The 10,569-nt window shown below is 38.9% G+C and overlaps 1 protein-coding gene across 1 annotated transcript; it reads right to left on the bottom strand.

The window, feature by feature from the left end:
• Positions 1-2,977: 2,977 nt before the first annotated feature.
• Positions 2,978-4,090, bottom strand: hamp (hepcidin antimicrobial peptide). Its single transcript, XM_061050083.1, has 3 exons — positions 3,787-4,090; positions 3,609-3,686; positions 2,978-3,452 (listed from the first exon to the last, which is right to left on the bottom strand). The coding sequence occupies exons 1-3, from the start codon at positions 3,871-3,873 to the stop codon at positions 3,345-3,347; spliced, it is 273 nt and encodes a 90-aa protein (XP_060906066.1). The 5' UTR covers positions 3,874-4,090; the 3' UTR covers positions 2,978-3,344.
• Between the last annotated feature and the right edge of the window lie 6,479 nt (positions 4,091-10,569).

The raw sequence follows: 10,569 nt of genomic DNA, 5'->3' as shown, positions 1-10,569 counted from the left end.
TCGGTATTCTTATTCAGGTTTTGTATCTGTCACAGTTATTCTCATGCACAAGATTAGAATAAATGCTCTAAATGTGCCTACTTTCCTAAACTTATTCGAGACAACCCCTGACACTGTGGAAAGGTTTTCTTTTTCAACGCCCATGGAATTAAGATATTAAGGGCAAATGTAAAATTAGAAGTAATCCAAAGGAAAGGAAATCCAATTTAAAATTCATACTGCTTCCTTCACAAGCCATTTCATAACACGGGGAAAATGTGAAAAAAATACAAAGATACTATATGTGACTGGTGTGAGATCATTTTAAAATTTGATTTAAAAGAGGTGTTTTTTTTTTATTAAAGCCTAGATAAATGTGATGAAGTTTTTTCTTTCTTTTACTGTATTTCATAATAATTGTACTCTCATTTATGTTGCAAGGACTTCATCATTTACATGTAAACATTTTGTCTCTAATTTAAGTGGACAATGGTTATTTTTAGAATATATGGTTCACAAGAAGAGGTAAAATATTAAGACAGTTGAAAGTTGGATGAAGCATTTGACATGCATGCATTACTAAATCATTAACTTACTTCTTTAAAAGTACAAATTTGCAAAAAATCTATCTTTTTTTTAAGAATGGAGGTCCTCAATTGGTTCACATAGAACAATAGTCCACTGTTGCGTTTTAAAACCTTTGCACTCTGGATCCCATTTTCAGTCACCCAAAATGCCTTTCTTGTGTAAAGAAACAGTCAAAACCCAAGAAAAGGTCACTTATTTTGTCTGAAATTGTTATAGTTTAAACAGGGGCTAAATTGTCCCCATTGTTTTACACTGCACATTTTAAAGAAACACATTTGTGTATTCTGTCTGCAAAATAGACTCTCAACATTTAACTGAAGTGATCATTTAAGTTGCCGTTTAAACTGTAGTTTAGTTTTTAGTAAATGTTTAACATTTAAAATGCAAATTATTTTTTTTCCATACTATGTGGAAGTGTGAAAAACTGAAAATGAAACATGGAAATATAAGTGAACAAACTTCATGGTTTGTGTATGGAAGTGATAAGGAATTCTAATCATTTGGAACATTTTGCATAAATATCAAAACAACATTCATCAGGTGTTCATCCCCCTTCACAATCACAGTTCAAAAGACCTTAAGAGTTCATGACAAGAACACTCAGAGCGACATATTAGGTTGTAGCATTTATGTGTCAACTCATTTGTAAATTAATTCAGATTACAGACATGTGATGTGACTCTATAAAAAATGTCAATGCTGATTTTAGTTCCACAATGTTCTTCACTATTGAAAAGAAGACTTTGAAAAATAAGCAAGATGAACAAATTGGACTCTCAAGAACACTGTCCTTCACATTTCTCTCAGTTTGAATAGTCTGTGTGAGATATGTAGAGGAAGAATTCAGAGTTTCTTAGGGCAGTGAGCTTCTTCTTTATTTAGCTCCGACATTGCCACAACTTCAGATTCACGCTCACACTCAAACTATTACACCCACATCATTTCTCTGCCCAATAAAAAGAGAGTTACAGTATGAAAACAAAGAAAAACCTGCTTGAGATCTTAAAATAACTAAAAAAAAACACTTGATGCATCACTTTAAAATCTTGGCATCAAAAAGAGATAACAGGAATGTTACCCTGACTCGCATACAACCCCTTCATTATCTGCACTAAAACAAATATTGACTCACTGATGATCCCATCTTCAAAAGTAAGGTTACATGCCTGTTATTTCTGTGAGCAACCATCCAAATGTGGCAGTACAAAAAACAAGACAGTAGTAAAAAAAAGATTTTCAATTGATTACACAGAGAGGGAATTCGATATCTGCCACCCGCCGCCTTGGTTAAAGCACCGCATGAACTCCTAAATCACAATCCTGTTTCTTTTCTCTGGTTTTCCAAAGATTTGCCAGGGTACGGTGGGAAACATCACGGTCACTGGGGTGGAACAGTGCGAGCTACATGTTGGAGTTGACTTATTATTTCTCACAAGTGGTAACTGAGCAAGCACAGGGCGAACTGTCGATACTGGTAATCTGATAACTCCAGTAACCTCTTTCAGTTTCCTATAGCGTGCTTTACTCAGAAGGGAAACCTCTGCGGCATCAAGTTAGACAGAGTACATTGAGTAGCTAGACTTCTGTTCATTTGCTCCACAGGTCTGTTTAAGCTTTCTATCTTTGTCACACTGAGTGATATTGTAAATAATAATCAAGTTGAGCTTATCTATGCTCTATATTGTAAACCCATATTAACCTCAGGGATATTAAATGTATAACTCTCTGCATGGGCACCGCTGGATCCTTCATAGGGATAGATTGGAATTTTTGAAATGAGGATGTTTGAGGTACTTGTAAATGGTTACTGTATATTAGCCACTGAAGATGTTGGTCAACTCAGACCCTTTATTGGTACATTCACGCTGCGTACTTTTGCTAATTTTAACAAAACTGAGCTAAAAGAAAACATACACATCAGGTGTCCCTAACTTTTCCACTTGCAACCTCCGTTTTTTAAGCACCACTTTGGGACACCACGTGTTCTTCCGCCGACAACATCGAGACACGCCTAGCACCCCCTGGGGGGGGTCACGACCCCAACTTAGAAATTCAGTGGTCTAGATCAGCGGTTCTCAGGACCCACCACCGACTCCTCCATGAGAGATCACGACCCAAATTTCTGATATCTTACAACCAATCAGATTTATTTAATGAAAAATTGTGCAGTAGACGTTACAAAACAAGGGATGGAGGCAAGAAACTGAACAAATCAAACAGCGCTTTGTAGACTTTTTGACCCCATTTTTATCCCAGCTACACATTTTTGACCCACTGATAATGGCTTCATGACCCACTTTTGGGTCCCGACCCACCAGTTGAGAAGCAATGGTCTAGATGATAATATTAATTGTGTTAATCAGCTAAAACCCATTCAGAAAAAGCTCATTTTTTTCCATTGAATATTCACTTAACAATCAAACAAATGTTAGTGCACCTGCTTCAAATGTTCATTATTTATTCGACACCAAGTAAACTAGTAGACTTCATTTAAAAGAACAAGAAATATTCACATCAGAATTGTTTTTAAGAAACAAATGTATGCATCATTGAGCTTACAAAAAGACTCACAGGTTGAAAATATTAAAACATACTAAATAAATACAAAGAATAGCTCTACATATTTCCCAGTGCTCTTCCATGATTCATGAAAAAAAAAAGATACTTAACAGTGTAGCACAGGCAATGCATGAAGAAAGAGGTCAAGGAATATGTATTTCTTGGAATGAGACCAAAAAGCGTAATAAATTAATATTTCTTGGATGTTGCGGGAATCGCTAGAACTTGCAGCAGAAACCGCAGCCCTTGTAGGCCTTGCAGCATTTGCAGCAATAGCGGCACAGGGAGAGGTGGCTCTGACGCTTCTGCCTTGTGTGACTTGGCATCTGTGTGAAAGACAAAGAGAGATGAGCAAGGTGTTCTTCTCCAGCACTCAATCCACACATTGAGAGCACCCGGGTACTCCACGGGGAAAACACATCCACTTAAATTTTAATTTGCTCAAGGTAATTGGCTTAATTCATTCAGTCAATTGAACATACCATCCACGATTCCATTGACATTTCTTGATGTGCCGCAACTGGAGTGTCATTGCTCCCTGCCTCCTCCAGCTCTCGCACCTGTTAATGAATTATGCACATTTAGGAAACACTTCTAAGCATCGTAACAAAACATTTGTGGCTAATAAGCAAATGAGGTGAGTTTAAGTCAAATTCTTACCTCGCTGAATGGGAGGGCAGAGCTCTCAAGAATGCAAATAAAGGCGAGCACGAGTGTCACTGCAACTGCAATGCTGAATGCCTTCATTTTAGCAAAGTGGTGTAGTTATTAAATCCTTTTGAAGATTAGAGTTGATAGGTCTTTTTTCTCATGGGTATCAGGACACCGAGGAACACCACTATGTCTTCTGGTAATTCTTCAGCTCCAGTGATGGATGGCGGCTGTCTGGGCAAGTGGATTTCTTCAGATCTTCTGTTGACCCTTTGTCAGCCCTTTGGAGTCCCTCTGCTGTCTGCTGGTCGAGTATGCAGAGCGATCTGGTATTTATTCACCCCCGGGGCTCTGTGTTGCCTCATCACGCTGGGAGGCCCGGCCCATTCCTGGCAGCAGTTACCTAACTCCTGTCAGGAAAGTTTTGACCTCCTCATTACTGCTCCTTATAGTGCTGCAACACTTGGGGAAATTCTCTGATCTATTTTTGATTGTGGGCCTCACTGTCTGTTCAGCAATTTCAAATCATCTATGAACTTTTCAATTAAATGACTTTCCAAAGACGGAACACATAATTCCACACATGAACAAGCTGCCGCTGCTGCTGGAGACCATCATTTAAACAATTCTTGAGAGTAATCTGTATTCAGTATTGACGCGGCGCTTAACACTCGAAGAGATTTATCTAGAAATGGGACTTTTCCTGGCACGAGCTGAGGGGGAAAAGAAAGCACTGGAGATTCCCACAGCAAAGGCCAAGACTGCACGGGTCAGTCCGTTGCACGGCTGACTGAGCTGCACTTGTTTCGACCCACGAAAACCTTCAGTGAGGAGAGCGCGAGCCTCTTTGGAATATCCATTGCTCCGTCTAAAGGATGTAATTACAACCTCTCAAATGGAATAATTAGCCCCTCGTTTTCAGCACATTCAGTTTCTGCATAATACACAAGAACCTGCAGTTGAACCAAATTAAATCCCTTTGAGAGCAGTGGAATAGTAGCCAGGATTAAAGCCCTCTGTTTGAGGGTCGAGGTATTTTAATCGGCACAAGTTAAAGATGAATATTTTGTAATCCGATAAGATTAATTTTGTCAGGACATCAAATAACTGCATTGTTCAAAGTGTTTTATCTGAATATCACAACTACTGCATGTACATGTCATGATTTATCTTCCTATATACATTTTTTAAAATATTTAATCATCTCTGCCCATAAAAGGTTATGGTTCAGTTGTTTTTTGTTTGTCTGATGGTCACTTTGAATGGCAGCAGGATTACAGAAAAAAAAAAACAAGTTGGATTTTCCCGACATTAAGTAGAAGTATGTAAAATTGGTGAAGGAATACCAGATTACATTGTGTACCAGATCCAGACTACACTTCCAAATATGCAATAATGGCTTCTAAAATATGGAATCTCACTAGATCAAGCAAAGCGCTTTCTTGTTGATATTCATTTTTATTAAAGACTTTTTGATAAATTCGCTAAATCTCTATGATTCAATTTTCGTCTTGAGCTTTTTCACACATGTACTCCTGAAAATGTTTGGATAATTTCACGACAGCCCGCCCCTGAAATCTTCCTGAGTCGGTTATTAAATATATTATGATAATAATAAAGACCGTTTTTGCCCTTTATTGAAATGCTACATATAGTTGGACAGTATCAACCAATGAGTGGAAGAGAACATACAGGCCAGCCGAAAAGAGTATGAACCTGTATATGGTATTATGTAAGAGTTATGTATGGGAATTCAGACAAAGGACAAATGCTTTAGTTGGATTAAAACATCTATACAGATTTCCTGTGAACAACTAATCATAGGCCCATAAAAATGACAGAAGATTTGAGTCTAAATATTTGTAATTTCAGGGAAATGGGTGGAGTAAATTGTTAAAATTTCATGGAAAAAACAAATCTCTAAATTTGAAAGAATAACTTTCTCCCTGTTATCTGCAAAGCAGTGATAAACACCTTAAGATTAATTAACCTGCCAGCGTAAAAAAAAACTGTTCAACAACGACATCAGGCTATGAATAAATACACAAATCAATACTGGTGGAAATGAAATAACAAAAAAAGCCAAAAGAAAGGTACAAACTGATAAACAGTGGACCGAGTCTGCTGATAAAATCAGGGGCCATTTGAATTCTCATTAAACCTTCAAAGTGAGTGTAAATTGCTCGTGCTGACTCAATTAGAAAAAACAACATGTAGAGGGACTCCTGCGTCAGTCTGTCTCCTTCTCTGATAACCCTGCCGGCCCGCGTGCTTACTTTGGGTGACCACAATGTCAAAGTCAACAAATACAATCATGAATGGCTCCACAATTGTTGGAATGTACCCAAAGTGTTCTAATATGAAGGAGTGCATCACATTTTCTTCACTTAATGTGCATGTGCTTTTGTGTTCCGCTGTGACTGAGGGACAGAAAAGGGGTTTCCAGTCCACTTTTTGAACAAGTACATGGAGTCCACTCATGATAAACACATTTTGTTTTCATGTTTCACTCGCCATGACTCAGCTCGTGAGAAATCAGAATATGACTCGTGTTGACTGCGCCAGGATAAAAATATTCGACGAGGTCCTAGGTGAATGTCTGATAATGTCAGGGAGAAGAAACTGACAAGTACAGGTGAGAAAACATTCTAAAAAGAGAAAAAACAATGCACATATTTGGGTTTTCCAGGCATGCGTGTTCTGGCCTGTGTCCACAGAGCATGCGTGTTTACTCACAACTATCAGCGGGGATCTTCTAGCCAAACAAACTAGGCACCAGCCCGGCGGACAGATTCACCTCGACAGGCGCCACTCTACCTCTTCTCAGGGCATTGCACCCGTCCGTCCCTGTTGCATCATCCCCCTCTGTCCCCCCTCCTCTTGGTCCATGCCTGCTTTAAATGGAGCTGCAAGACTATCCCCAAATTCAACTCATCATCAGTCAGTATGTCTCCTACAAAGCACGCCAAACACAACACACCTGATCCCCCAAAACACAGCCAGACAGACGCCTCAACTATTTACTAGTCTCAACTCAAAACTAGGGCACGGTAGAACCCGCGTTGGGAAAGCATAAAGGCATCAACTCGTAAATAAACATGGGAACATTTAATAGTCATGACCTCTGTTCATGTTCTGCTCCTGTTTAGTAGGTGTAATGTCAGTTTTAAGCCTCAAGGGGCAGTGTTGAGCTCTGGTTACTGGGTGTCACACTTTCAGAATGGGGGAATTTCCCAGTTAGTCAGGGATTAGAGGCATGTGGTAATGTATTACTGGAACTTCTGAATTATTTTTGAACTGTGCTATTCATGAATGAGCCCCAATTCCTGAAATTCTTAAAATGGATAATGAAAAGATTAAACCATTATTACATTGATGCTTTAAATATTAATGCTGCTTGAACTCCTTTACAGTAAAGAGAGTTGAGAAAAACAATAAAAACATCACAAGGCAAAATACAGTTTAAAGCGACAGAACCTTCAGTGAAATAATGGGCTTAGTTTGAAAATGTTTCTTACATTCTCTTTCTTTTGGTTTTGTTTAGAGGTCTTATACAGCATGACTTATGAACAGCAAACTTTTTTGTATAAAAAAAAAACCAAACAAACAGCAAACAGTGTATGAAAAACAAATCAGAGATGGCATAAAACAGAAAGCAGCTATTGTGACAGCTTGCAGCTTTATGGAAGAGTGCAGAGACGGCTGTTTTTGCTCATTCTCTTCATGTTTGATCCAAAGCAGAAATATGAGTTGAGTGCACAATTTGAAGCATGATAATGCAGTGAATACATCTTGTCAGAATAAAAGCACACCTGGATTTGTCTGCATTCAACTGAGAGGATTTGCTTGTTAATGTTTTTATGAATAATTGAAACTTCAGTCTTCTAGTGGAGTGTTTTTTTTTTTTTATTGGGATTTTTGCACCACTGCATTATTTTATTACCTAGAAGCTGTTAAACCACGGTGCATGATTATTATTTTTTTATTAAAACCAGTTTGAGCATTGGTTAGACAGGTTGATATATCTGACTTTAACAAATGCAGACCAGGCCACACTGGGGAAAGTAAGTGCAGTTAAAATTCAACTATTAAGTGTGCCTGGAGCTGAAACAACATAAAAATGATCTTCAAGGGCGAGAATTCTCTGTATTATTATATACTTGATTCTGATTGGTCGATTAAGCATCGTAACTGTCATCTTTCCATCGATAGATCACTCTTGTGAAGAAGAACAAACCTTTACTAAGAAAAGCAGACAGTTGGGACTCAGCACTTCTCACAGACTCTGGAGGATGAACTCTAATCATATCAATCTGAAAGAAGTCCGGTCAGTTTGACGTCGGTCTGTTTACCATGAGAAAGGACAAGAGGATCTACACAATCGTACCGGCGTTCTACAAAACCTAAGATGGCGCATGAAGAAAACACAGAACAGAAGGTGCTGTGAGATACGACTGTGTTTTTAAAGACCGCTAAACACAGGAAGCCAACTTTTGATTTCATCTTGAAGAGAGATTTTCTCAGGGTTTGAAGGAGTAGTTGTTCTTGTATGAATGAACCTCAATCTTTCTTATCCATCTTCTTATTCGTAAACCGCAGTCTTTTTCTGGGTGATTATCCATAAAATCGTTGTGATTGGCTGCTCCCAATGATTTGTTGATGCACGTGTTCCGTTGAAAGTTCACCCCATGGACTGTACTGTTCTAACAGATGATGATGACTGACTCACAGGCAATCTGTTTAGCTGCACTCTCCATAGACTGACTTGGGGAAAAAACAAGTTCGCGTTCGGAAAAGGCATGTGTGGCAAAAGAGAGTGGTATTTGCGTCAATTGTGTGATTCTCACGTTCAATGCAAAAGAGTTGAGAGGAAGCCCTGGTTGAACGTTTCAAAAAATGTCAACACACTCTGAAATGACGGGGCAGAAAAGCTCAGTCAGTCGCTGCGCTGATTCATGATCTCCCTTCACCTCGTCTCACTTCGAGATGAGAGGAAATGTCTAATTTTATATGAGTGATAACAACTTTTAAGGAAGGCTACAAAGGTTACTATTGCTATGGAAGCAGGAATAACTGTAGATTCCAACGGTATATTTAGTGGAAGAAATTGATTTTTAAATCAATAAAGAAAGTGTAATAAGCGGGATATTGTATAGTGAGCAGACCCCTAACATGTTACATGTAGGCCTAATATAAGGAATAGTTTCTGGGAGTTTTTGTTTTGTGGTTATTTTTGGGTCAGTTTGTGCAGCGAATCTGAGTCATTGGATCCTAATGGATTTTTTCCATTCGCTTCCAGCTGCTGCAGATGAGGTTTTAACAGCCTGGGAAAGTTGTTAAAACGGTTGTGTATTGGCACGGCCATTTTTCAACCACTGTTAAGTGTTATCAGGTTGTCGTTTAGTGCAGCAACCATTTTTATGAACCAAACAGACCTCATTGAAAGTATTTAAGAAGTTATGGATGATACAAACAGGAATTTTAGATCTTCTTTTGACAATTCTATTCAATTAAGATTGAAGAATAATCAGAAACTTCCCCATCCACTGCTTCTTCCTATAGTTGAATCTGAAGCTTGTGCAGTGTAAAGTTTAGATACAACAACAACAACAACAAAAATCGCTCTAAGGTGGAGTCGAACTTGTCTTTCAATGTATGCAAACATAATTTGTCTGTCAGTTTGATCAAAATACCGTATAATCCAAATCCTATAGCTGCTGGAGAAAAGCAAAATAAAACTCTCTGAGCTCATTCCAATCCCCCGTCTCGACAGCAGCAGAATACATCCCTTTGTGCTGATACCGCCATTATGAGTGAGACAGGAGCTGTGTAGTTATTAATGTAGGCCCAAGGAAGACGAGAGACGGAGTGGTATACAAGGCATGAAGAGCATTGTATGTCAGATGGAATAAGACTCTTTCTGTCAGGCGCTTTCAACAAATAACAACTTGGAAGACAGAGAGAGAGAGAGAGAGAGAGAGAGAGAGAGAGAGAGAGAGAGAGAGAGAGAGAGAGAGAGAGAGAGAGAGAGAGAGAGAGAGAAGGAGGGATGGATGTGTAAAAGGCAGAGACAGCAGACAATACCTGCCCCTGACAGCTCCAAAAGCACAAAGGTAAGAGGAGCCTGCAGGACATTAAAGTGAGGCTTTCCAGCAGCATGTGTTGGCCAGCATGAGTTCAGGTAAAATCAGTCAGCCGTGTTCTTTGGTAGAAGTGCCTAAACACAAATTAAAAAAGGGGGTTTCCACCCTCACATAAAGGGTTTTACAGCAGGGGGCTTTGTCCTGCCCTCCAGGCAAAAGTGGAACCTGACATTTTTTTTGCTAAGAACTGGCCAGAAATTAAACGCTTTTTCAAATCCATTTGGTATATAAATTCTAGCTTTAACAGTTCTTTGCTCAAAGCAGGAGACTTTTACCTTTTCCGTTTTAATTCATCAACTAAAGCCTCTGTGAGGACGTTTGTGTTTGAGTTGATTTTGGCGATCCCTGAGCCTTTTTTTATCTTTACTTTTTGCTGATGTTGTCCTGTACATGTAGTGATTTATTCAACACAGAAACTCATCCTGCTTTCTTTGAACAGTCAAACGTATCACTCGCTGTGAATCTGTGCTGTGGAAAATGTAAGTAAAGGCCTTTTCCCGAAGCATGCTGTAACTTCATCTGACATTTACCCTCAAAAGCGGTTTCAGGTAATTAAAAATCTTTTCATAGAAATAATCAGTCTTTTCCTTTGTGGTCTTGTTAGCGTTTGATGATCACATAGAGGCACCAGTTTACCAGTGTTTCATGG

Source organism: Labrus mixtus, chromosome 11 (assembly GCF_963584025.1).
Source record: "Labrus mixtus chromosome 11, fLabMix1.1, whole genome shotgun sequence".
Lineage (NCBI taxonomy): Eukaryota > Metazoa > Chordata > Actinopteri > Labriformes > Labridae > Labrus > Labrus mixtus.
Note: the sequence above shows the minus strand (reverse complement) of the source record. Positions and strands in the feature narration are given on the sequence as shown.